We start from the raw sequence: 27972 nt of genomic DNA, 5'->3' as shown, positions 1-27972 counted from the left end.
TCTGGGCCAGTAATATCTTGTGAAGAGACGGGCCTATGTTCCAATCCGCATACTTCTGTACCCTACTTACAATACCTAATATGATTGCACAAGTGCATTGGCTTGTGCACTCATATTAGATATTGTCAGTACAGAAGTATGCAAATTGGAATAAAGTCACGGAGTCTGTATTTGTTTTTTTTGTTTAGTTTTAATCTACCAGGAATTACGTGTAGATTACTCTGATGCTGAACTGATAAGAAGCATCACTGAACTCTTTTTTGTAACAGTTCCATTTTTTATCTAGTGATCATACTACAACCAACTAGGCTATACCAAAGATTATAAAGCAGAGCGGAGGTAAAGTGGGGGAAAACATGAAGCTTGGTATGAAGATTTGAACGCATCAGAAATTGTTAGATTGTCAGCAGCTGCGTCTTGTACATATGCACGTTAAGTACAAATAACCTGTATACCGATACATCTCAGCCAGATATACCCCAAAATACTAATATTTTCCAAAAGAAACAGAACCTATGAATGAATTTATAGCCCGCAATACTCGACAACAAGCTCTGCGCAATCCTCCCATTATCGGACGCTGTCGAACACGCCTTGTATATACGTACTTGGGTCTTTGCGCAGGTGCAGTTGAAGTTTACATTTCGCGCGACAGTTGGTTTCCAAAACATCAGCAAACCACCATGAAGCTCACTTCCCCACAACTTTGATAATAGGCAAACGAAGGTTGCAAATCCGTTGGTTCGACTGTATAATAGAGATCAATGTCTGTAGAGAAGTTTCTTATATGTCTATGGTCTGATCTAAGTAACTTCACGTGCAGTTAGAATGCAGTTAAGTACAGCATTTTCACGGAAAAAACACGTAAACGTTACCTTGAATCAAAATGTACTCTAGTTCTAACTCTAAGCTTTACGGTTAATGTTAGATGTATTGAGAAGGGCTGTGGAGATTCGGGTTGACCTACTAACTCTTGATAGTTCGCTTTGGGCTAACGTTAGCTGTCAGTAAAGGTATTGTCTTTAGGCTACAGTCACACATGGATGTGAATAATGCACACTTCTAAACCAGGTACCCAAAGCATTAACAGGCCTACCTGTCCCAATCGGAGTAACCAGCCACGCAATACATCGCGTAAATTTAAGTATAGGGTTGGATACTCTTGGAATAGAGGAGGAAGACTGAAGGAACTGCGAATAAGGTGGGGGACAGATATTGAATTATATGCATTCCTCTTTCTGTTCGGTCCCTAAAAAGTAACGTGAGATGTATTTTTGACAGACATCTGGCAAGGAAATTCTTCTTTATATGGATGCGAAAGACTTTCGGAAGAGTATCTCCATCTAAAGCCAGGTATGCGTCTCTTCCCTTTTCTGAGGGTCTCTAATATCTGAACTGATTATGTTTGTTGTATCACAACAAAAGGCACGAGGAAAGTTTGTCAATAATCCTCAGATCTCATTACCGGAGAGTGGTCCTTGGCAGGGCCTTGGAGCAATGGAGGGATGTTTGGTGGTACAGCAGAAAAGAGTGGAGCCTTGCGATACGAGCAGACTGTCATTACAGGTTATAAACAGTCTATTTTTCCCGCTGATGAAGCACGGTGTGTGAAAGGCAGAGTGTGATTGGGTTCAGGATGTGATGGTCTTCTTTCACAGATATTATCTGTTCCACAAAGTGTTCCCAGCATGGAGAAGCTTTACCTTCTTGCAGAGAGAGAAGAAAACAAAATGGCAAATAGCTACAAACTTTGGTATGATTACCTTCTCCATTTAAAATCCTGTACCAACGTCAATTGGGGACAAAATCCTTAGTTTATTTTAGGTTGATAGACATTGACACACTGTATTTGACTATGATTCTGCTGTACACTGAGTTGGGTGCTCCTTTGCTCTATTATTGTGCTTTTCTGGACGTTGTGGTGGCACTCCACCCCATGATTTGCTCAAGTTCTAATCTTACTATAATTATAACTCTACAGCTCACAAACATAGGCTGCGTCTTGTGTGGGACTGCTGGGAGATGTACATAGAGAAGCGTCGCATGACGCAGCAGATGCAGCAGACTGCTTTGCAGCACAGTAACATCTCTTGTGTGAGGTGAGGGGTGTGTCTGAGCTTGAAAACACACACACACACACACACACACACTTCAGATTTACAGAACATGATTTACCAGATTTACTTTTCTGTGTGGCAAATCATGTTTAGATTAAATTAGATTCAACTTTATTTTCATTGTGCATAGTACAAGTACAAAGCCAACGAAATGCAGTTTGCGTCTAACCAGAAGTGCAAAAAAGCAGAAAAGTGCAATGTGATTTACAAAGTATAGACAGGTGATGCATAGGCAGGACAAGAAATTTAGTGCAGTGTAGACAGTAGTATGCAGTAGGTTTACAGAAGTTGGTTTAGAGTAATATAAATTAGATATAAATATACACAGTGTATTAGCAGTTACTATATAAGAGCAGAATAAATATGGCTATGTGATATGAACAATGTGTGAACAACATACAGATATGTGCAATGTAGTAGCAGTAACAATATAATAGTAGTAAGAATAATATATGCAGTGTATTAACAGAATATATTATGAGAAATTGGGGGCTTAGTTGATTGGTTGTCACCGGGATGCAGAGTTAGAGTTCAGTAAGGTGACAGCCGCAGGAAAGAAGCTTCCTCTGGACCTGCTGGTTCAGGTGTGGACAGACCTGTAACGCCTCCCGTAGGGTAGTGGAGGGAACAGTCTTTGATGATGCTGCGCGCCTAACGCAAGCATCGCTTGCCCTGAATGTAGGGGAGTGAGGAACCGGTGATGCGTTGGGCAGTTTTCACCATCCTTTGCAGTGCTTTTCGGTCGTGGGCCGAGCAGTTGCCATACCAAACTGTGACACAGTTGGTGAGGATGCTCTCGATGATGCAGCGGTAGAAGTTCACCAGGATCTGGGGAGACAGGTGGACCTTCTTTAGTCTCCTCAGAAAGAAAAGATGCTGGTGAGCCTTCTTGATCAGGGTAGAGGGGTTGAGGGTCCAAAAGAGGTCCTCAGAGATGTGGACACCCAGGAACTTGAAGCTGGTGAAACGCTTCACCTCAGTCCCGTTGATGATGGGGGTGTGTGTGCCAGCTTTAGACTTCCTGAAGCCCACAATGAGCTCTTTGGTCTTTTTGGTGTTGAGAGCCAGGTTGTTGTCAGTGCACCATGATGTAAGGTGCTGGACCTCCTCCCTGTAGGCCGTTTCATCGTTGTTGCTGATGAGACCAATCACCGTAGTGTCGTCTGCAAACTTGACAATTGTGTTAGAGCCATGTACAGGTGTACAGTCGTAGGTATAGATAGATAGATAGATAGATAGATACTTTATTGATCCCCAGGGGAAATTCAAGGTCACAGTAGCATACAGACAACACACACACACACATTCACTAACAGCAGAAAGTAATTAAAAGTATATAATATAAAAACACAACTAAGCAATAAGGACAGTAGAAGATACATATACCGGTATACTAAATACTAAATATACTAAAATACAAATTATACTAAATAACACAATTCTAAAAAAACAGTATCCACATAGTGGGTAATTAATCCAACAAGATGCGCTTGCAATGAGTGAGGCAGGGACTGAGCCTGTGATTCTCTGTGCATAAGGTAAAGATAAGGTAAGGTGCTCTGTGTAAATGAGTGTCATGGTGATGGTGCAAATGAGTAAGTCAAACAGTGCAACGGTGCAAGAATAAAGTCTATATATCTATATATATATATATATAACTATATTAAGGAAGGTATAAGTGTGGTCACAGTTCGGCTGTGGCATGGAGGGAGGGGTTGTGCATATGTGCTAATATAGCACGCAAACAGTGAGGCAGAAGACAGGGGTAAAAAGTGGCTAGTGGACAGACAGTTCAAGACATGGAGGTGCTGAAGAGGCAGACAGACTCTATTTATCCTCTTCCCTCAAGTGAAGCATAGAACAGTTCAATGGCCCTGGGGACGAATGACTTCCTCAGTCTGTCTGTTGTGCAAAGCAGTGAGCGAAGTCTCCAGCTGATCAGGCTCTTCTGGTTAACAATAATGTTGTGGAGTGGATGACACTCATTGTCCAAGATGTTGATCAGTTTGTTCAGGGTCCTTTTGTCAGATATTGAAGTGATGCACTCCAGTTCAGCTCCCACTACAGAGCCAGCTTTCCTTACCAGCCTGTTAAGTCGCCCCGCATCCTTCTTCTTTGTGCTTCCTCCCTAGCATACCACTGCATAGAAGAGGACGCTGGCAACAACAGACTGGTAGAACATCCTGAGGAGCTTGCTGCACACATTAAAGGAGCGCAGCCTCCTCAGGAAGTACAGCCTGCTCTGCCCTTTCTTGTAGAGTGCGTCGGTGTTGGCTGACCAGTCCAGTTTATTGTAAAGGTGGAGACCCAGGTACTTGTAGGTGCTTACCACCTCGACATTGACCCCATCAATGGAGACTGGTAGCAGAGTGGGCTTAGACCTGCGGAAATTCACCACCATCTCCTTGGTCTTTGAAGTGTTGAGTTGGAGATGATTGAGTTTGCACCATTGCACAAAGTCCTCCACCAGGCTCCTGTACTCCTCCTCCTGCCCGTTCCTGATACACCTCACAATTGCAGTATCGTCAGAAAACTTCTGCATGTGGCATGACTCAGTGTTGTAGCAGAAGTCAGATGTGTACAGGATGAACAGGACTGGAGAGAGCACAGTTCCCTGTGGCGCTCCGGTGCTGCTGATCACAGTGTCAGAGAGACAGTCCTTCAGTCTGACGAACTGTGGTCGCTCAGTCAGGTAATCTGTAATCCAGGTTACCAGGTGAGCGTCCACACCCATCTGCAAGAGCTTGTCTCCCAGTCTGAGGGGTTGGATGGTGTTAAAAGCACTTGAGAAATCAAAGAACATGATTCTCACAGCACTTTTCTCCTTGTCTAGGTGAGAATGTGTAGAAGATAAGTGATGGCATCGTCCACGCCCACTTTCCCCAGGATGTGGCTTTTTAGGGACAGGGGTGAGACATGACTTGTCCAAGGCGTAGACTCAGATTGAAGATGTGCTTCAGTGGCTCCCCCAGTTCAGCAGCACAGGCCTTGAGTAGCCTTGGACACAGTCTGTTAGGCCCCGCTGCCTTATTCGTGTGCAGTTTTTTTAGTTTAGCTCTCTTGATTTGCTGTGATGATGGGGGGTGTAAGGGGAGGGGATGGGTGCAATATCCAGTGATGGTGGGGGTACGATAGCCTGTGATGGTGGAGGTGAGTGTTGCACTGGTATTGAGGGGGTGTGGTGGTGGGGGCTGGGGCTGGGGGATGACCACCTCCTTGATGTCCCTGTCAAGGCTGCCAGAGTCGTGGACGCCTCGACAGGCACAGGCAAGGAGGCGTCAGGCGGGGGCAGGGCGTGAGGTGATGGTGGCTTAGGTCGTTGGGTATCACCGGGATGCAGAGCTGGAGAGACTGGGAGGTGGGGGTAGGGCAGGCACGCAAACAAGAGCAGTGCCTGAGTCAGCCGGGGGTAGTGGACAGACCACTCCCATTGGAGCTGGAGCAGGGCAGTCAAACCTGTTGTAGAAGTGGTTCAACTGGTTCGCCCTGTCCAGGTCCCCCTCCACAGAGCTGCTGCTCTTCTTCAGGCCAGTTATAATTTTCATGCCATCCCATGCCTCCTTCAATTTGTTTTCCTGCAACTTCTGTTCCACCTTCCTTCTGTAGTCCTCCTTAGCCTCCTTCAGCTTGACTTTGAGTTCCCCTTGCACGGAAGAGGAAGTAGAGGAGAGGGCTCAGCACACATCCCTGTGGTACACTGGTGTTCAGGGTGATGGTTGAGGAGGTGGGATTATCTAACCTAACAGACTGAGGTCTGTTAGTTAGGAAGTCCAGAGCCTAGTTACAGAGGGAGGTATTGATGCCCAGTTCACTGAGTTTGGTGATCAGTTTGGAGGGGATGATGGTGTTGAATGCTGAACTAAAGTCAATGAACAGCATTCTCACATAGGTGTTGCTATTGTCAAGGTGGGACAGGGCAGAGTGAAGTGCCGTAGAGATGGCATCCTCTGTGCTCCTGTTCTGACGGTAGGCGAATTGGAAGGGGTCCAGTAAGGGTGATAAGCAGGTCTTGAGATGGGCCAGGACCAGCCTCTCAAAGCACTTCATGATGATGGGGGTGAGTGCAACTGGACGGAAGTCATTAAGGCTTGTTGCAGTGGAGTGTTTTGGCACTGGCATGATGGAGTTGTTTTTTTACAGCACGCGGGAACAGCCGCCTGAGCTAGTGACAGATTAAATATGTCAGTCCAAACCTCAGTCAGCTGCACACCACATGCCCTGAGTATGCGTCCGGGGATACCATCAGGACCAGCAGCCTTACGTGCATTAGTCCTGCTCAGTGCCGCACATACATCGGGTGGAGAGTGTGAGGGGCTGGTGATCTGCCTTGATGGCCACCTCCTTGTTGTCCCTATCAAAGCGGCCATAGAAGTGGTTCAGCTCATCAGGCAAGGAGGTGTCGGTGACGGGGGGGTGGAGTTAGTAGTTTTATTATCTGTGATTGCCTGGATGCCTTGCCACATGCGTCGGGGGTCAGAGTTGTTCTTGAAATGATTCTCAATTTTAGCTTGTGGTTGTGATCCTCAGGAAATGATCCTCAATCTTAGCTTGGCCTTCTTGATGCCCCTTTTCAGGTCAGCCCTGGATGAGCATCACCTGATCTGATGTATCGTGCCTTCAGCAGGAGTCTGACCTCACTGTTCATCCATGGCTTCATATTAGGGAAAGTCGTAATCCGTTTGAGGGTGGTGACACTGTTGATATTGGAGTTGATACAGTCCAAAACGGTGGAGGCATATGAATCAATGTCCGTGTGGGAGTCATGAGTGGCCTGAGTTGCGAACACTCTCCAGTCAGTGTTTTCAAATCAGTCTTAATCAGTCTGCACGGATTAAGGGTTTTCTCTGGTATTCAGAAGATTGTGTTCTCAACTACATTTTAGAACAGCATTTGTATATGATCACACTCCACCAATCACACAATACTCATCCCAATCTTGTTGATTGGCAGGTCATCCCTGTGGTCCGCTGCACCTGTGTAAATGTTTGTGTTTGTGCACTGTTTGTGCACCTGTGTTTGTGTAAATATGTGTTTTGGAGGCGGATGTGGGCAGCTTGGAGATGTGCTCTTCAACGCCGATATTCTGAGCAGCAGCAGGAGGAGGAGGCTCTTCAACACTGGGCCTACTCTCTACAGAGCAGAGTGAGTATTTCAGTGAATGACGATAGCATTCCTTTCTTCTAAGAGAAAATGTTTTGTGGTTGAGCTTTCTACATCAGTGGTTCTTAAGGTGTCACTTATGACCGAGAGACATTCATTTGAATGAATTTGAATTGAATGAATTCTAAGATTGTGCTGTATCATGAATGGAATTAATTGCATATTTACAGAAGAGGACCATTTGTGCAAGAATATTGTGTCCATTGCTTTTACTCACGTTAACGTTGGGCCAATAGAAACATATGCTTGTTACGGAGAAATGTGTATGTCTTCAGGTGCTCACAAATGAAGCCATGAACCCAGCCAAGCTTAAGCAAGCAATCTGATTTCAAAGCACCTTTCCCATGCATTATATTACAAGTCTGGATTGCTGCTTCCTCATATGCGAAAAGCTGAATATGTGTATTTTTGCTTTGTTAATGTGATTGCAAACTTGTCTCTATAGTCGACTGTGACTGTGCCTGAATTAGCTTTTGTGTGCTTCAGCACACATGCTAAGGTGTTTGTGAGTGTCTGAGCAGGCCAGTGGCTCTACTGTGTGGTTTTCCTGTAGGTGTGGCTGCAGTGGAGAGAGCGGGGCCTCCAGGCCCAGGTGTGGAGGGAGCAGGAGGCCAGAGCTCGGCTGCATGCCTGTAGGAGTCTGTGCAGGAAAGCCATCAGCCGCTGGCAAATGTACACCCAGCACTGCCAAGCCACAAGGCAGCCCAAGGGTAGGAAACAGTGCATACCTTTTGAAATTGAGATGAGAAACTGGTACAAAGACATATGTTATGTAATAAACATCACAATAAAATCTGAGGTTTGCTGAGGTTAACGTCTATTTTTCTTTTGAAAGTAATTAATCTTTGGTCAAGTTATTTTGTGGGTCAGACTTTAATATCTAAGAATGGGCTCCTGTGTGTTTTTATGCATTTTGTTTTTAGTTTGATTATTTAAGCGCTTGATGAACTGACTGCTCTGTAATTAAAAGCATGCACTTATTAACACCCAGTGATGTTTCTTGTAGCTGAAGCTGACAGTGCATGGCACCGTACTTTGGCCCGGCGCTACTGGAGTAGGTGGCTCCGAGAGTGGCAAAGCAAGCGGAGTGAGAAGGAGCTGCAGCTGGCACTCAAACAGCGGGTACAGCTTGGCATCCAGCGCTGGGCTCTTGGGCAGTGGAGACATTGTATCCTTTCAATGATATACGCGCCCCCCCCCCCCCATTCACAGAGTCAATCACTATCTCCCTTTTGCTGTATCTGTCTGCCACAAGCCAAATTATTTATTCTAAAGCATTCTCAAAATGATCTGTTGTCAATCTGTGTTGTTCAGGATGCTGCTGAGATGGTCTGATGGCTTTTTAGGCTGTACTTTTGCCTTGGCCTGTGTGCATCTAGTTGACATAGCTGCAGAAACCATAGGAAACCATGAAGAATATCCACGATCTGCTGTTTAGTTTCCTGAGAGATGTGTGTGTTCAGGCATCAGAATTCAAGCAGAGGAAGCTGAGAGGTGGAAGTCTGCTACTCAACATCACCAGCACCATCTTCTGGTCAGTAAGAAAATAGCACTCCACTTGAAAGACATGCATATACAGTATTGTACATACTGTAGATGAACATTTTATAAAAGAAGTATAAGTTTAAAAGTTTTCACTCCGTGTCTGTTACAGAGAGGTGCCATGAGAGGACTGTCCATGAATGTTTCACAGTGTAGAACCTACCGCCTCAACAATCACTTGGCCCTCCAGCACCACAATCAGACTGTAAGACCTTGATTTTCACCTGGTCTAAACTGGCCCAATGTTTTCTAAATCTAAATCCAAGTGTTTATGATGGCCACGTTTTGTGTCCTTTTAAACTGTACTGAGCACTGACCCCTCTGTGTCTCACGGAAGGTTATATGTAGGTCATGGAGACTGTGGCAGCAACGTGTCGAACAGTTGGAGGACAGCCAGCTACAACCTCAGATTGACATAGCCCATCATTACCACAGGTACACACACAGGCAAGCTCAGGCAAGCTCAGGCTCAGTGGGGCTTTATTTCTGTTTACAGGCATGTGTTCATTCTGTGTTCATTCCCTAGCATCATCGTACTAAGGCAGCACTTGAATCTCTGGAGAGAACGCCTCAAGGAATGCTTGAATAGAAAGGTGATCCTCTGTTTGTACACATACCGTTTGCCTGCTGTCTACACATGATACTTTGAACAATACGAAGAAATATATTTGCAGACACAAAACAGCACAAGTAAATAATTTATCGGTTTTGCATGTCTGTGTTTTGTGCTAACTATATTTTGCTTGTCTATCTGAGTAGGCTCTGGATCAGCATGCTGATGCATGGTTTGCCAAGCGTATCCTTCCTCATTGCTTTAGAGCCTGGGTAGAGTTCACCGTGCACAGGAGGACATATACAGAGAGAAGAAAGGAAGCCCAGCTATTTGACCAGTTAGTTCTACTGTTGCATGCACAAGCACACAGCTAATCTGCAACCTTAATATACACTATAACATTCAAACCTATACATATTCTTAATGGTATAGTCATTAATTGTTGTAAGTTCTGTGGTTTACTCATGCAGGCAGCGTGTTTGCTCATGGGCATTCTACACGTGGTGGACTCATTCGGAGGAGCAGAAGGAGAACAGACTAGCAGAAAGAACGGTAATAAAACACTTCGGTTATGTGCACAGTACACAACAGATACTTACTGGCTGATCAAAAGGAAACTACAGTGTGTGGCGTTCTATATACTTTTTTTATATTGCACTGCCTTGGGTCCAGCACCTATTCTGTTGATGTGTGCAACATTTCGAAAAAAAATTGACTAGCATTATAACACACAGTGGCAGAGTGTCCATATGCACCTATACACACACACACACACACACACACACACACTCACTTGGTCTCGTGTCCACAGGCGGTGCTGCATGAAGAGCACACGTGTGTGAGGCGTGGGTGGCAGCGGTGGCGTGAAGCTGCTGGCACGCAGGCACAGGAGCGGGTGAGATGCACAGCTGCTGACCGGTTGCACAGTCACACTCTGCTGCGGAGCGCCATCGGCCTGTGGAGGGCCAGGAGCCAGCACATCCGGACCAGGTGGGCAGAGAGACAACATCCAACGTCTCACAGTGCAGAATGCCCATCTTGGGTTGTGTTGCAACCGTCATGATCACTAGGAGGCTGAAGGAATGAGTTTCTTTCATCCCACTGTAATATGCTTAAAGAAGGTTGCTTACAGAGGTGGAAAAGTCCAGCTTCAGAAATTAAAAGTCCCACCACATATCTACAGTGTATAGCACAACTCTTCAGCCAGGTAGATCAGCTAATTGGTGAGATCACCTGTGTTAAGTGAACAGGTAGAACCATGGTTGGACTTTTCCACCTCTGGCTGCTTACAGTTCAAACATTACAGTAATTGTCTAGTTTTATTGAGTGGTCCAACGCACTGTAGTTAAATTATGTTTTTCTCGAGAATATGAGTCTTGATGTATGTTTTTTTATGCTATAGTCTACAACAAGAAGAGCTTGCTAGTCGTCATGGTGACCTTCATCTTGTCTGGCGAGCCTGGAACTGCTGGCGTAAGGTATGGTAGACCAGCATGTATATTAAAGACATTGGAGGGGAAGCAAGAGGAAATCTTGTAACTCAAGTGACACTGTTCTTTTACTATTTGTGCACATCTGTGTGTCAGTTTGTGGAAAGGAGAAGGGAGAAGAATCAGAAACTGGGGCAGATTGAGCAACATCACAACCACAGGGTCCTTGCTAAGTCACTACAGGCCTGGAAGGTAAGACTTTAACACACACAATCTTTCTCACACACACACATTTACCACCTCCCAACCCTTAACCCACTTCGTTAGTCGTCTTACCGATCTGGTGGTGGATCGTCATAACTCATCATTCATGTTATGTGTTTTTGTTAGGATCACCACCTTCAGACTCAGCAGGTGTACAGTCGTGCTGAGGAGTCCTTTAGGTGCCAACAGACACAACAGCTAAGGTACATGGTAGTAAACCATGGTGTACACACATGCACACACACATACTGGCTAATATGATTTTATCATTTGACAAGTTGTGTGTCAAATAATGAATATATATTTAGCAATGTTGTGTGTGTCTTTACCATCTTTTTATTGTAGTGTAGTAAATAAATAGTAGTGATCAATGCCATAATGACTTGGCTTGCTGTAGACACCTACAGTATATACAACTTGAACATTGTTTCATTTTTTAAGCATGGCTAATGCGCCACAGCTGCTATTAATTAATGATCTCAATGCATTTGATGCAAGAAAATTGGTGAAATATTGCATTCCTGTGATCTCCTGTTGTGTATCCTGCAGAAGATGTTTGCTTCTCTGGAGGAGAAACGCTGCCCTGCTGGCTGAGGAGAGAAGCGTGGAGGGGAAAGCAGTGCTTCACCACCGACGCCACCTCATGGCAAAAGTAAGAAATGTCTGAAGCTGCCTGTTGTCTGTAGTATATTAGACACTTTGACACAAGATTGACTGAGTTCATGTTTGTTTACTTTTGTTCAGCAGTATTTAGTTGTAATTTGTTTATATCTAAAATCCTGCCTCACCCTGTGCATTTTTTAATCAATCAGTTGCAGTCTTGCCTCATGAAACTGTATTGTAGCTTGTAGCAGCTAGTAATATTTGTCGGTTCTCTTCCAGGTGGTGTTGGCATGGCGACATGTCACTGCTGAGAGGAATGCACGTCACGTGCATTTTGGAATGGTGCTGACAGAGGCCCAAACTGCACTGAACAAAGGTGTGGGGGGGTTAAGTGGGATTAGATGTCTATTGTTGTAACTATGTGCAGTTTCCTTTGATACTGTTGGTTATTTTTGGATTAACCCTTTCATTTCTTAATTGTTAATTTAATTCGTTCATTTAGATTAACACTTTCATTTGTTGATTTGTTTATATGTTATGTTATGTATTGAGTATATTCTGTTCTGTTACTATAAATAGGAAAAAAAAAAAAAAACTCTTAAAACATTTATTGTGTCCCCCGTTCCATTCTGGTGGTCAGGGCGCTTGCGAGTGGCCCTGCTGCGATGGAGAGAGCGAAGCAGGGAGGTGAGGCTGGAGAGGGCCAGCATGGAGAAGGCCGGCTACCTCCACGGCCAAACGCTGCTCCGGAAATGCCTCCGCTCATGGAGCATACTGCACCAACAGCAGAATCTGCATCAGGTTGTGTTTGTGTGTATTTTTGATCCATATGAACGCTGATATAAAGCATTACTTATGCATGCAAAATACATGTACATGATATGTGTGATCTGCCCATTAATGTGGTCTTTATCATTATAAAAGTTGGGATGTAGATCCTTACAGTACTGTGTACTGAGGATTTCTGTGTTTTTGATTGCATGCTTATCAATGACTGTGTGTGTGTGTGTGTGTGTGTGTGTGTGTGTGAAGGTGATGAAAGAGAAGGGCATCTGGGTGTTGAGGCAGAGGACCAATCGTGTTTTCTTCACCCGCTGGAAAAACGCGGTGAGCTGGAGACGCACAGCAGCTCTCCCTGTTTTATCATCTGTTTTACTCCACATCCATCATGACGCCTCGGAATGAACATTTTGCTCTTATTCATCCACATACTGAGTAGAATCTTGTACTAGGTTACCTCTCTATTCTTTTTCTACGGAGAGAATGTAGATAAAGTGATTTTGTGATCCAAGTAGAGATGGCAAGACACACATTGCTCAGATATGCAAATATATTACATATGTGTGTGTGTGTGTGTGGGTGTGTGCACTGTTCCACAGCTGGAGAACAGCCGGAGAGAGGCGGAATTGACAGAGAAGGCTCTCTGGCACTGGTCCTTGAACTTGCAGGCCAAGGTATTGCCTGTCTATAAAAATACTGTAGTGGGTCTTCAGAACACTGTGTATTACACAATTCCTTTTCGTTGAATTGTTTGAATATATAGAGTTCTGGCCAGCATGTTGTAACTGTGCCATGGGCTAATGCAAACACTAAGCTACTTGACGATAATGTGAAAATGAACTTTTAGTTGCCCTAAAGATGTTTTTAGCGGTTTTGCATGGTGTGTGTGTGTGTGTGTGTGTGTGCGCGTGTGTGAAGGTGCTGGATGCCTGGCGGGAGTGGGCATCAGACAGACAGAGGAAGCAGCAGCGTCTGGCTGCAGCCTCTAAAGTCTACCGGGGGGTCCTGCTGAAGGAAGGCATCACTCACATCCTCACCTACGCAGAGCACATGGACCGCTTCTCCGCCAGCCTCGCACAGCAAAGCCAGGAGCAGGTGTGTCTCAGCTTGGGCTCACATGGTCATATGGGGGGCGATGCTAGCATAGTGGCTAACGAGCTGTGCTAGCTCTGGGTTCTTTTCACGGGCCCACCACTGTTGTGCCCTTGAGCAAGACACTTAACGCTCAATGGTGTTTTAAGCCCCCACCGTCGGCTTCAAGGCAGCGCTGCAAACGTCGACTTCAAGGCACTTAACCTTAACCCTTGCCTAACCCTAGTGCCTTCCATGCAGTGCTGCCTGGAAGACGACGTTGGGGGCTTAAAACACCATAAATCACATTTTACCCCAAGTGGCTCTGGGAAGACTGGCCCTCGTAATATTTTATGTTCTGTATAGAAATCGTTTTGGATCAAATTGTCAGCCAAATCAATAAGTAATCGAGAGTCATACAGTTGAGTATATTGTCTGACTGCCAGAGCACTGTGCCTAGTATGAGCCGTGTAAGGGAGCTCCCAGGATAGGTTGACAAATGTGTGAGGGACTCCAGGGAAGGTAGGAGGGTGTTGGGCATGCTGGAATTATAGAAGTACTGTACGTTGCATGCCTGAGTGCGTCAAGTGCATGGGTGTGCTTCCTAAAGGGGAGAGCAGTGTTATGGAGCACCTTCACTACAATTAAATACGAGCTCTGTCTACTAGTGGTGGTGGTGGTGGGGGGGTGATTCTGTTCATTATTGTGATATTTTGTGCACACAATTATATCGATACAGTAGCGCAAAGTATCGCAATATTAATTAATTATAGAATTAAATTATCTATTTTACTTTTATTTGAGTCGGGTTCACTCAGGGTTTACTCTGATAGCATTAAATTTGCATATTACGTCGACAAGGTGGCAAATGAAAATGGCTTCACAATCACAACCACAACGATGCACCATGCCAGACAAAGTTTTTTCACTTCAGTTAGAGTGTAGAAGATAATGTGACATTTAATGTGAGTTGTCTTATTTTCCTTATTTTTTGCAATGCCTATGAATAATATGGGAGACATGAATAGCAATATATCACAGAATCGAATCGCAATACTTATCAATCACAATGTGTTAAGAATCGCAATAATATCGCATCATGGCCCAAATATCGCAATCGAATTTTTGGCAATTCCCACCCCTACTGTCAACATGGTAATGAGTGTCACTCTTTTGCGTTGTGGTCAGAATTTGTCATTGTTGCTCTGTAGACAAGGGGTTTGAGGGCAAGTGGGACAACTGCTCTTCACTTTGCTACATACAAGGGAAAGCACTTCATTTTGCCTTCAGCTTCAAGACTTCATCTCTCAAGATCTTTGTGTGTTTGGGGCTGTTTACCACCTTAGGTTTTAGCTAAAACCTTGAATTCATTTGCACTATAAGGTTAAAAACTTCTGGTAAGTATCGAAGTAGTAACCGATATAGTCATATGACACATTTTAAGAGTTAAGTGAGATGTGGAATTTCTTGCAGCCATATTTGATTCAGGTGTTGCACCTTTCTGATTGTTGGGTGAGCAGAGTTGCCGTCGTGTCCAGGCTGTGGTGAGGAGATGTGCCCTTCGCTGGAAGCAGCGGGCACTCTCCAGCCAAGAGCAGACGGACGTCGATAAACCAACGAAGCCTAAGAAGAGTGTGAGCTTCAGCCTCCCAGGGGTGGGGTCTATTGAAGCTAGCAGGTCCTCTGCCCAAAGTGCTGTCCAGACCCCAACCTGTATGGGTGTCCAGAGGGTCACTGCAACGCCAATGCACCAGCCTAGGAACTTCACCCACATTGAGAGGGGGCTGGGAGATTCAGTCACCGAACAGCTGTGAGTGATGGTGGTTACCATGGCAACTGTTGTGTACCTGTTTACCTATCTTCTTTTTTGCCAGCGATAGCCATGACTGGAGGCAATATGTTTTTGGGTTTGTTTGTCCGCCCATCTGTCTACCCCAATCTCGTGAAAGCGAGATCTCAAGAACGCCTTAAGGCACGTGCTCTAAATTTGTTACAAATGTTCAATTGGACTCAAAGATGAACTGACTTGATTTTGGAGTTCAAAGGTCAAAGTTTAAGGTTGCTGTGCCCACATTGTATTCTTGTCATTCTGTCTGTCTCTGTAGTTTGTTTTTAAGATCCTCCAGGATTCCACCACGGACACCAAGCTTTCTTCTTGATCTGCATGGAGAAGAGCAGAAAGGCCATCCACAGGACGGGTACTGAGCATGCTCAGATGTATTCAGACACAATCACACCTAGGCCCACCAAGTCCTCAACAAGCCAACAGGACATATAATGGTTAAAAAATACTCAAATGACCCAGGCTTACATAAATCACTTAAATATCCTTCAAGGTAGAATATAATCTTTGTTGTCAAAAGGCTATAGTCATACCTATATAACCCAAAGAAAATGGTTAGTATGTAGCTTTCATTGTAATTTAATTGTGCTACTTCCACCTTTAATTTATCTTAAATGTATCTTACATTTATTACAAATTGAATAAAGTAACCTGTACACTACCTGTACAAAAAGAATTTCAGTTAACTTTTACTGACTAATTGCTAGCCGACATTCCTGGATGAATGTTTTGATTGGTCTTGCTTTGCATGCACCAACCCTGTTTTAGGCTGCATCCATTAGAGCAATCATATCAAGTAGCCTAAATCTTAAGAGTTTCAACTTCTCACTTTAAAGACACTGTCTCATTTTTCTCCTTTTCCACCAGCAATCAGAGGCCCCTCTGTTCTGCTGAGCCAACTTCACTTTGCCAGGCTGATGAAGATCAGGACCCTACATCCTCAGCACTAGTCCCCCACGCTCATGTGCGAACCATGCCAACCCCTGTGCCAACAATGTCCAGCGTTGCTCATGTTGTTCCAGGCTCTGCGCCCTTGACTCTTGACGGTGTCCCGGTCGGGGCCAACTCTGTCCCTATTCCACACTGCACCCTGCCAGTCCCTGTGAGGTCTTCCTCGGGCGTCTCCTTGTCCTACCTCCCTCTGCCTGCGACTCCTGTGGCCAGCACCTTCCAGGAATCAGCTGCTCAGCCAACACCAGATGCCAGCAGTGACGTGCTGCTGCCTCCATCTATGTTTATGGCTCCCCACACACAGGCCATGGTGACTGCCTCCTCCACATCTTTTTCCACAAAGAATTTTTATGAATGTTTGTTTCACACACTTGTCTAATTTTGTGTGGACTCTCACTGTATTATTTCTCTCTTTTCTCACTCTCTCTCACACACACTCTCTCTGGAAAAGGACTTCAGGCTGAGACTGAGGGAGCCTCACATGCACTTAAACAAACACCCATCTCCTCCAGGTATGTCCAAAACTAGTACCAGCCTTTACCACACAAACCTTTAAGGAGTCACTCCAGATAACCTTTCTAGCACTCATACAGTTTACAGGGCTTAAAGTACTCAGGCACTGTGCCTGAATTCAGGCATGGGACAGGGCCATTAAAGATTTGAAAATTGATGATTATATAAAATAGCTTTCTTAGAACTTTCAGGTACATACATTTTCCCTGCTTTTAGCCCTGAGTTTACCAAAGGTAGCCACATAATACAATTCTCTTTGCTCTGAAGTCGGAGTCAGTCATTCACATAAAATAGATGTACTGACTGAGCTTGTAGCTCTTTGGTTAGATCTGCTGTGGGGATGGTATAATCGTCTTTTGTCTCTTGTCCACACCCCTGCAGGTGTGTGTCAGGATACGTCCAAGCAGGAGGATGAAGAAGACCAGCAGCGGAGGAGAGAGGAGAAGGCTCTCCAGACAGCGGCCCTAACACGAGAGCTCATCAGCATCCAGCTGGACATGCAGCGCTACCAGCGCGACAGAAAGCAGCTCCAGTACGTCACTTTGCTCACTTACCCACAAGCCACTGCAAACATGCAACAAATGTCATACCGATAATATCAGAATATTCTGTGGAGGAATGAAGTTTTACAATGAGTTTGGAAAGTGTGTGAAAGTGGCGCAAGAAATTGTGTGTGTGTGTGTGTGTGGACTTAGGGCTTGGCGGAAGCAGGAGCAGGTGCTCAGGAGCTGGTTGGAGACAACAGGAAGTGAAGTGGAGGCTTCAGAGACTTTCAGTGTCCAGCAAGAGCTGAAAGAGGTGAGGGTCACCATTGCCAAACATGCAGACTTTTACATTAAAAGTGAGTCGGCATAATTAGTTTAGGGGAAGTAAGTATAGTAATTCACACATGCAAGTACATTAGTTACCTTGTCAAAATTGACCAGTAGATTACAGGTCAGTGGCCTTGTTAGACTAGATTTACTAGTCTCCACTCAGACAGGTGCTCTACTACAGTGGTTCTTGAACCGGGGGTCGGGAACCCCAGGGGGGTCATCAAAAATATTGGAGGGGTCGTGATTTAATGATTTGCATTAATGAATAAAGACATTATTCTAAAGGCTTTTAGTCAAAGGCTGCCATTGACATTAATGCCTTTTGTGTTGACATAAACTACCTATGAGAGAATACATTTTCTGACTCTGCTTCCAATGCCCATCTTGCAACATTTCAATACCAAATTCCCCCAGTTAAAGAGAAGGGGGTCATGAGACTTGGTCCATGTTTTTTGGGGGGTCGCCAGACAAAAAGTTTAAGAACAACTGCTCCACTACCTGGTGGCAGTGTTTAATCTGGCTCCACTAGAATACCCGGAGTATGATGAGGGGTAGGGAGATTCGATGATGGGACCCTCTAGAAGACACGCCTGGAGCTGTGTGTCTGTCTGGAGCTCTGCTGTGCTAATGCTGTCCAGCAAAGTCACGGGTGGCTGAAATTTGACATGCATTCCTACCGGAGAGGGGGGGATCCATAAGTCTGCAGGCTGCAGCCATGGAAATCTGAACTAATCAGTTCAATTGTAATAGTTGACGAGGGTTGTTAAAATTGCATACCTAGGATGAGCATCTAACAGAAGTGTTAAAATTTAGGCCAAACTAGTAACATTGTAATTACATCTTGTCTTAATAGAGTTGTGTCTTGTGATATTTAGCAGGTGCACACAGGTTAAAGGAACCGTATGCAAGAAATGTATTTCAATTAGCAGCTAATCATAAAATGTCCCTGATATGTCACTAGACATTAAGAAATCATGTTCATTTCAAATACTTTTATCACTGACAACAGTAGTCCGGCCAGGATATTGTCATTTAAAAAGTAAAGTTGCAGCCCTCAACTGATGTTGATGTTGTGTTTTGTCATGTCATGTTGTGTTTTGGCCTGATGCGCCACCCTCAACCTATCTACTAATCACAAAGTCAGTAGTGTTTTGGCATCCGGGTTGGCAACCTCGAGTCAGGGGGGAGGGGGAGGGGATACATCACTCTACAGTAATTTAAAAGTGATTGCAGTACCAGTTTTGGCCATAATCTTACATATGGTTCCTTTAACTGTGATGTTGATGTGGTTCTTTTCAGCTGGAGGTGAACATAGAGAATGTGTCTGACCATCTGGCCAAGCAGAAACCAGCCATGGTACGCCATGCAGCCCGCATCCAAAGCATCGAGGGCCTCCTCAATCGTGTCACCATGGAAACATGACCTTTGACTTGGTACCCTGAAGCAGGCTGATCTGTGACCTCACCTGTCCTGCTGTGACAACTGGAACTGGAACTAAATGACAGTTGTTGAAAATAAACTTTTAACCTTGAGGGAAAATGATTGGCTATGAAAGCATTCTGTGGGAACAAACACTCGTTAAATTATCATGAAAATGGACAAAAATAACATGGAAGTGCCTTAGTTTTATATCTTTGATACTTCTACTTGTTTATGTAAGTCATTGTGTCAGTGCAACGTGCAAAAATAAAATGTCCAAGCAATATACCACAATGGAATTGATTGGTGTCAATAGGCATTTTTACTTGCTCCATAGCATATTCTTGCTCTGCTTATGACTTCACGTGTTATATCTGCGTCCAAGTTTAGGTCTTTTTTAGGTAATCTTGAATTCACTGGCAAGTGTTTGGACGACAATAGTCCGCGTGACAGAATCGGTTTAATGCTTTCCAGATGCGCCCATTGCCCCAATCTGAAAACCTGAGCCACAAGTGAATGAAGCAGGGCATACACTTGAGCGAGACTTTATTCTTCACCGAAGAGATCTGAATTTGATCACGGCCATCTGTCGTGGGTCCAGGATATGGTTAGGTGCCCAAGTTTACCTCCAATCTCCATGGGACTCCATATATCTTCCAAGCGATAAACTGCGAACGCATTCAGTACTACTTTCCTGCGAACTCCATCATGAAAGCTGCGTGTGTTATTGTAATCATTGTCATATGCGCCTCTCAGACCTCGGGTGAGTGAGAAGCCTTGTATTCATTCTGTAATGCTGTAGTGTGATTTTGAAGTTTTTTGCTACGTTTCGTAATTGTTTATAAAATGTTTATGCTACAAATCGTAACTTATGCATAACGTTACATGGTTGATAATCGAATAAAAACCTGTTTAAGATCCTTTCTGCACACATCTCGTATTACTTACTGTCCAATGTAGATCATTGTAATTTCGCTGACGATCAATGTACCCGATTATAAACTCACGTGTCGTTATACGGTTGGTGATGTATATGAACCCCGGCCTAGACTACTTCCTTCTGCAAATCTCTTTGGTCTACAGGAGTACATTTGGGATTTCTATAGGCTACTCTTAGAAGTAATGCATTTCTCATTCACTCACTCACAGGTAGCCTATTCTACATGTAAATATGTTGAGTGTGCAACCTGAGGGTGAATTTCTATGAATACTGTAGATAAGCTTGAATCCATTCAAATGTTTGTTATTGTAGGTAAGAAGATGAGGTGGTGCACAGTGTCCGAGATCGAGCAGAGGAAGTGTGCTGAGCTGTCCAAGGCCCTGGTGGCAGTCCTTCCTCCAGCGGCCGTGGCTGCCTTCGCCAGGCTGTCCTGTGTGAAGGCTTCCAGTACAGCTGACTGCATTGACAAAATCAGGGTCAGACTCCCTCCTCCCTCCTCTCACAAAATGTGTGCACACTGCAAAGTACCATCTCTCTGCATCTGCCCGTTTGTCTGTCAACATCCGTCTCCTTGTCTTTCCTTTTTTGTACACCCACCCACCCAGTCAGATCTGATCAACTTCCCAACCAATTGACATCTGGCTCTGACACCTGTACACTCAAGGCAATCCAAACTTTTCTCACCACCCCGTTGGTGGAACACGTTACCGGTTCCTACCAGAGCAAGGTCGTCCCTCTCTCAAAAAACGTATGAAGACCCAGCTCTTTCGAGAGTACCTCCTCTCCTAGCACTGCTAACAAGTGGACATGCTTAATTAGTTCCCAAGAAGACTCTCTTCTGCTTCCCTTAACTTAATTCAACTAGAACTGTCACCCGATTCTCTGCGAGTACTTCACTACTTCACTGCACTAATATGTTCTTGTTGCACTGTGCCTTGATGGTTCCATTTTTTTGTAAGTCGCTTTGGATAAAAACCTCAGCTAAATGACTAAATGTACATGTAAATTTACTGGGGGGAAGTTATCTAAGGCATCGGTACCGCTCACAGCTGCTTTCAATCAACACGTACATCACTGCAAGAGAGACACAGAGAACAGACAAATAAGTACAGACCATCTTGGAACAGTCTTTCACACATCTGTCTGGCAGCATCTAATTTTCTGTCTCTGTCTGTCTGAATGGTTTCCTCTGAGGGAAGTTCACTGACCTGTTAAATTATGATTACAAATCTTCCTGGTTTCCTCTAGGCGAACCGTGCCGACCTGGTGACATTGGATGCAGGGGAAGTCTACACTGCTGTTAAGCAGTTCGGCCTCATTGCCGTAGCCAAAGAAATCTACAGTGATGGTGCTTGTTTGTTTATCATGAATTTTGTTTTTAACAAAATTTCAATCTAACAAGAGAGTATTAAGAAATCTGATACTCAATTTCTTTCTGGGTCTTTTTTCTCTCCCTTCCTTGTAGATCTGCAGTTGTTTTTTGGGCATGATGTAGCTAACTGCACTGCCTTGTTTCACCTGTGCTTGTACTTGTCTCAAGTCCCTCATCCATGCTATGCTGTGATTGTGTGTCTGTGCGGACGAAAGGTGGCTGTATCCTTGCGGTGGCTGTAGTGAAGAATAGCAGCGAGGGGCTGGACATGCGGTCTCTGCAGGGCCGCAGGAGCTGCCACAGCGGGGCTCGCTGGACTGCTGGCTGGAGCCTCCCGTTGGGACATCTGATGTCCCGCAACCTGCTGCCCTGGGCCGAGGACCAGCCATTCAGCCACGGTAACACACACACACACACACACATGCACACACACACACACACACAAACACACCACTCTGCGTAAATACAGCAAACACAAACTCAAACACATCAGTCTGCATGTAGTTTTAGTGTAGAGTTTGTAAGCAGTGACTGGATGCAGCTGCAGTGTCCTCTACATGCCTGATGAGGGTTAATGAGATTGGAAACACACTCTGAAACCTGCATGTCTTTGGCCTTTGTGTGTTGCCAGCGGTGAGCAACTTCTTCAGCGGCAGCTGTGTGCCAGGGGCGGCCTCCCTAACACCCAAGCTGTGTGGCCTCTGCCAAGGTCAGAGGTCATACGTCCGCCATCGCAACTTTCACTGTGAAACGTCTCACAGTGAGCCCTTCTATAACAACCAAGGGGCACTCAGGTTAGGTCTAGAACCATTTCTTACATATATGGAATATCCCATATACTTGCATAATCACCTTCACACAGAAATCTAATATGATGTTGAAATCTTTTGTAGAGTCTCCATGTTATGAGGATTATATCAAGGTATATACTGAATAATTGGTATACACTGTATTTAGTGTACAACTTCATGTGTTTCCTCCTCTCAGATGTTTAAAGACAGGAGCAGGAGAGGTGGCTTTTGTGGACCACACTGCCCTGAACACTATTGAAGGTTAGTATCCTCTAGGGGTGTAAGAAAAAATGTATACAATTTTCAAAAACATAGTATTGTTTTTTATTATTATTATTTATAGTTTACATGCATGCACTTTATTTTGTTATTGACATAGGCAGAACTGTACACCAGATAGTGTAATGTAAAAGAATAGAATACTAGGGCTGTGTATTGGCAAGAATTTGGTGATACATATCGCGATACATGGGTTACGATTAAATTTATTGCAATATATTTTGATACTGTGTGAAAGGCGATATATTGCAATTTAAGTCTATAATATCAGTATTTCTAAAATTAATGAAGACACAATCATGTTAATAAAATGTAAGTAAAAATAGTTTACTTTTGCAAACAATTCAGAACACTGTACAGTACAGTTCTGCCTATGTCAATAACAAAATAAAGTGCATGGACATTCTAAGCCATTTATATATTTATTATTACTATATTTCCCATTCATATATTCTAATATGTTCATATATTTTGAAGACATTTATGATAAGTATTTGTATTTAAACATTTGCCTCTCTGCACGCAATTTTTTGTTCTCTCATTCATCATGTCCACTTTGGTCTGTTTTACTGCTCAGAAAGTGAGAGAGAGGAGTACAAGTTGCTCTGTACAGACGGCTCAACTGCTCCTCTTAGTGACTTCAGAAGGTGTAACCTGGGCAGGGGTCCTGGAGGTGGAGTTGTCACACGTGTGAATTACCGCAAGATCGCCCGCAAATTCCTCACAGCATCAGTGGTGTGTGTGTTTCAATGCTTGCTGTACAGGTTGTAGGTTGAAATGCAGATAGAATGAATCTATGATATGTTTTAAAACAGATTGATCGAGATCATGTATTATTTACATTTTACAGTGATTCCAAATCTGTACACTTTGCTTTACACATTCGTCTGCATCTGACATCATAATACAGAGCTTTTAGTATAATATGTAGTCTGTGTAGATTTTAATATGTATGTTAAATAAATGTGTTCTTTTGTCTGAAAAAAAAAAATGGCACCAGTTCATGGATTATAATATGTAAGTATTACCTTTGTATTTGAATATGTAAGATGGCGTTTGGCTTGCGAGGAAGGGAGAGGCAACGGTTCCAGCTGTTTGACTCAAAGCCATTTGGCTCCAGCGACCTGCTTTTCAAGGATGTGACTGAGAAGCTGGCCATCCTCCCTGACGACATGGACATCAGTCAGGTGCTGGGCCTGGACTACGTTGCCCTCCTGAAAGGCCTGGGACACGAAGGTTCTTACTTATGTGTTTGGCTGATGCTTTTATCCAAAGCGGCTTACATGTGTCAGGTATCACAAGGGCCAGTCTCCCCAGAGCAACTCGGGCCTTAAGTGTCTTGCTCAAGGGGCACAAAGGTGGCAGCCAGGAATCAAACCCACAACTTTTCCGGCTACTGTCATGTTATCTCATTCTCAGTCAGAATCAGCTATTTTTGGCCAGGTTTGCATATACAAACAAGGAATTTCACTCCGGTGCTCTTTGCTCTCAAGTACACAATAATCACTTTACATAGTTCTCTTGATGTACAGGTAGTTCTCTTGAGGACAGTGTGGTGCGCTGGTATTTGTTTGTATGTGCAGGTAGTTCTCTTGAGGACAGTGTGGTGCGCTGGTGCTGCATCAGCCATGCGGAGCAGAAGAAGTGCGAGCGCTGGGCCCTGAGCATCAAGTCGGACCCTCTGGTGTGTGTGAAGGCGGCCTCCATGAGCGACTGCATCGAAAAGATCAAGGTGTAGTAAGATCTACTGTCCAAAATTCAACCCCAGTTCTCACTGTGACACTTATAAGTATTACTTAAGGTGAAGGGGTTTCATTGAGGGAATGTGGTGGTGTGTGTGTGTGTAGGAAGGGGGGGGGGGCATGCTGAAAAAGCCCCATCAGTCCCATCTACTGTAGAACTTCTATGATTCTGTGTAATAATGAGGGATTGGAACAGAAGCCGAAAATCAGAGGGACCAAATATCTTCCTGTTATATGTCCTTAAGTATCTCTTCTTTATATGTAATATATCTCTGTACAGGTTAGGTTTCAATTGACACCTATGTATGTATGTTTTCGGTTCTAACAAACTTGCAAATTGTGTCACCTCTGATGTGAACAGTTGTTTTCTGGTGTGTCCACAGAGAGATGAAGTGGATGCTGTTTCACTGGATGCAACTCACACCTTCATTGCTGGGAGGTGTGGTCTTGTTCCTGTGGTGACAGAGTACTATGGTAACCCATCGGAATATGATATTCCATGAATAGTTGTGTGTCAGCATACTTTCCTTTCTAAAATGGCTGGTGTGTTTTTCTCTGTGTTAGCATGGGTGTTTCTGTACATTTGTACAATGTTAACTGTTTGTGCACATATTTATACATTTAAGGAGAGAAGTGTGAACCACCTGAGGGATCAACTCATTTTGAGACTGAGGGTGGGTCATGGAACTATTTCCCCAAATTTTTGTTTTGAGTGTTGACTTTGCAAATCATTTAGCATTACGGTAGTTTAAGATGACTATGTTGGAATGCTAATGTTGAGCAACCCACAGTGAGCCTGACTGAACAGGTTTGTGTTCCTGCAGACATGCCCCCCGTGTGGGCTGTGGCCCTGGTGCGGCGCTCCAGCAAGAATGTGTTTCTGGGGAACCTGGGGGGGCGGCGCTCGTGCCACGGCCACATGTACAGCCCTGCAGGCTGGCTGCTCCCCGTAAAACACCCCCTCAGCCACGAACACAACAGCAGCTCCAGCTGTAGCAACCCCAACCAAGGTATCTGTTTGAAGCTGTGTTTTTTACAGACAAACTTTGTGTGTAGGCCTACTGTAGATGTTGTTATTGTGGAATGCTCTGTGTGGGAGTCTGTGCAATACAAATCCTGCTTTATATACAAAACATTAAATGTATTACATAATATAACAGATAATATGAAAATGTACCTGGAAATATAAATACTTAGCTTCATAACAGTTTCAAGTTTTCATTCATAACAAACATTCATATCATTCACAGCAGAAATAGTTGATGAACCAGCCGCTGAAATACTAGTTTTTGTAAAGTAAAGTGTTTTTATAAGTATACTCTAAGGTCTTCTGGAAGGGATGCCTTCCTGGCGCTCGGGATAACCTCTGTAAGGTCTGCATGGGAGGAACAGAGGAGGCAGCTACTAAACGTTGTGCCGACAACCACAATGAACGTTACTATGGAAATATGGGTGCTTTGAGGTGAGCAAATTCTTGCGACTTCTCCTCTATAGTGTTTTTGCTAGTCGGAGTAGTGCCCCTTGATTGTTCGATGTTGGTCTCACTGCAGGTGCCTTGTGGGAGATTCCAGCGGGAAGAGTTACGGAGATGTGGCTTTCCTGGAGCATCACAATTTGGAAAACAATATCAAGCGTAAGCATCACACTTTGTGTTGTTGATCTCATGTTGTCTCTCTTCTATCTCCATGTTGAATTCTAGCTCACACATAGATTGTTCAGAGCCACTTGGAAATTAGAAGTGGACATTAATTTATTATTCACTAACACACATGTACTGTAGATCTCTAGTCCAACCTCATTTAATTAATTGAAAGCTGTGCTTCCCATCCTGCTCTCATCCAACACTGGTGTGCCTGCTGTGTCTGAGGATAGTGTGTGTCTCTGGGCAGAGCTGAACATGACTGGCTGGGCAGAGGGCTGGCTGGTCTGGGACTTTGAGCTACTCTGTGGGACGGGTGGCAGAGCCCCACTCTCTGACTGGCAGAACTGCAATCTGGGCGCAGTGCCACCCAATACGGTCATGACCCGACCTGTTCTCACCACCCGCATTTATGACTTTCTCATGAAGTCTCAGGTCAGGGTTTAGTGGTCAAAAGATCAAGACTATCACCTTTTAATTTCATTACCTTTACACGTAAAAGATGATGTTTTCCTTTGAAAATATAAGAACAGTGAGGCAAAGGCAATGCAATAATGAAATAAAACTCTCCCTTTCCTCAGGAAACCCTGGCAGCCCATCCAGACTCGGAGTTTCAACTGTTTGAGTCTCAGGAATACGGCGAGAGTGATTTGTTGTTCAAAGACTCCACCCGCTGCCTGGTCCACACGAGCCACATGGACTACCACACTATCCTCGGAGAGGAGTTCTACAGGCAAGCTGAAGCAGTCTTCAACTGCACACACACAGGTGGGAAGTTGTCTTAGACGGTTCTTCACTATTTCCATAACCATGCTTGATAGAAAGGATTGTGAACTTAACTTGAACTGGTTTAAATGAGAGTGCATATTGTGTGTTTTACAAATGCCCAGGCTTTAATGGAAAAGGTTACAAATTGTGATGTTATTTTGTCAAATAAATAAATACTTTCTGACCATTTTCTAATGATATTCCCTAGATATTTTGGAGTTTTGCAACCAGGATGTTTGCAGTATTTTCTGAACAATATGTCAACACCAATGAGACAAGAAATCACCTCTTCAACATATCCTGTGGGTCCAGTTGCATCTGATCCATATGTTATATACTGGTATATATTTTTCATTTGTGTAAAACAAATTTCCAATAAACGTATGCCAACATTTTAACTGTATAACATAAAAGAAACTTGTTTACATCTGAGGGTTTTTTTACATCACAAACTGTTTCTTTCAAATGCCTACGCCTGTGGTGTTTTTACACTTTATATTACATGATTGGGTTTCAGATAGGCCTAAGGGTTAGAAACAAGATTGACAGAACCATTTGGTTGATGGAACCAACTGGCTTCATCAAACACTGGCTTGTGTTTGGCTACAACCATATAGGCCAGTGGTTCTCAAACTGTGGTAGCCTACGGATACGAGTACCACAGGTGGTACGCAGTCTCCTTCTAGTGGTACTCCAGGAGTCCAAGATTTTTTTTTATAAAGATGACAATCGCTTCATATTATATCAATATACAGGTGCTGGTCATATAATTAGAATATCATCAAAAAGTTGATTTATGTCAGTAATTCCATTCAAAAAGTTAAACTTGTATATTATATTCATTCATTACACACAGACTGATATAATTCAAATGTTTGTCTTTTAATTTTGATGATAACTGACAACTAATGAAAATCCCAAATTCAATATTTCAGACCAATACAAAAAAGTTTTTTTAGAAATGTTGGGCAACTGAAAAGTATGACAAAATAATAAGTGATAAAATGTTAAAATGTAAGATAATGTATGATAAAAGTAAGACACTGGCTGTATGATTGGTGGCATGCTGGTGAATCATCTTATGTACAGTATGCAGATGACCTTGTAACTCTTAGTCCAAGTAGTGCTGGGCAGCAGGAGCTTCTTAATATATGCTCTGACTATGGTGTGGAATTTGACATAAAATATAATTCCAGCAAAAGTGCTGATTTAATGTGCAGAACGAAACAGGACAAATGGCTTAATTTCCCTGTGTTCAAATTAGCCAATAATTGTCTTGAGGTCTGCAAAAAGATTAAATACCTTGGTCATTTTATTACAGATTATATGAATGATTATGATGACCTATACAGACAGTGTTGTAAGTTATATGCACAGGCA

The 27972-nt window shown here is 43.8% G+C and overlaps 2 protein-coding genes across 7 annotated transcripts; both read left to right on the top strand.

Annotated features, from left to right (window-relative positions):
* Positions 1–239: 239 nt before the first annotated feature.
* On the top strand, positions 240–19349 carry sfi1 (SFI1 centrin binding protein). 5 transcript variants are annotated; one of them, XM_076269368.1, is made up of 31 exons: positions 240–1201; positions 1282–1353; positions 1456–1566; positions 1659–1753; positions 1982–2099; positions 7157–7259; positions 7831–7987; positions 8284–8445; positions 8741–8811; positions 8932–9024; positions 9157–9254; positions 9346–9412; positions 9579–9709; positions 9822–9924; positions 10184–10362; positions 10775–10850; positions 10959–11054; positions 11193–11269; positions 11619–11718; positions 11949–12045; positions 12310–12470; positions 12702–12776; positions 13049–13123; positions 13368–13544; positions 15041–15330; positions 15626–15718; positions 16231–16624; positions 16766–16826; positions 17209–17359; positions 17523–17625; positions 18942–19349. In XM_076269368.1, exons 1-31 carry the CDS (start codon positions 1053–1055, stop codon positions 19062–19064), a joined length of 3858 nt encoding a protein of 1285 aa, XP_076125483.1. In that variant the 5' UTR covers positions 240–1052; the 3' UTR covers positions 19065–19349. The 5 variants fall into 5 exon arrangements, with proteins under 5 accessions (XP_076125483.1, XP_076125482.1, XP_076125484.1 ...); XM_076269367.1 differs by having other exon boundaries at positions 11616–11718; XM_076269369.1 differs by having other exon boundaries at positions 241–1201; positions 9843–9924; positions 11616–11718.
* A 127-nt stretch (positions 19350–19476) lies between these two features.
* On the top strand, positions 19477–26990 carry sxph (saxiphilin). 2 transcript variants are annotated; one of them, XM_076269372.1, is made up of 17 exons: positions 19477–19824; positions 20314–20477; positions 21250–21349; positions 21589–21771; positions 22005–22167; positions 22361–22425; positions 23021–23178; positions 23493–23679; positions 24027–24175; positions 24569–24659; positions 24812–24859; positions 25010–25195; positions 25500–25647; positions 25736–25818; positions 26075–26259; positions 26406–26592; positions 26801–26990. In XM_076269372.1, the coding sequence occupies exons 1-17, from the start codon at positions 19770–19772 to the stop codon at positions 26842–26844; spliced, it is 2196 nt and encodes a 731-aa protein (XP_076125487.1). In that variant the 5' UTR covers positions 19477–19769; the 3' UTR covers positions 26845–26990. The 2 variants fall into 2 exon arrangements, with proteins under 2 accessions (XP_076125487.1, XP_076125488.1); XM_076269373.1 differs by lacking the exons at positions 26406–26592; positions 26801–26990 and having other exon boundaries at positions 26058–26147.
* The last annotated feature ends 982 nt before the right edge of the window (positions 26991–27972 follow it).

The sequence above is a fragment of the Alosa pseudoharengus genome, unplaced genomic scaffold (genome assembly GCF_046254945.1).
Source record: "Alosa pseudoharengus isolate Yale_2024_CS ecotype anadromous, Long Island Sound unplaced genomic scaffold, YU_APseudo_1.1 YU_APseudo_1.1_scf_5, whole genome shotgun sequence".
Lineage (NCBI taxonomy): Eukaryota > Metazoa > Chordata > Actinopteri > Clupeiformes > Clupeidae > Alosa > Alosa pseudoharengus.
The sequence above is the reverse complement of the archived record's forward strand: the minus strand, read 5'-3'. Positions and strand labels throughout refer to the sequence as shown.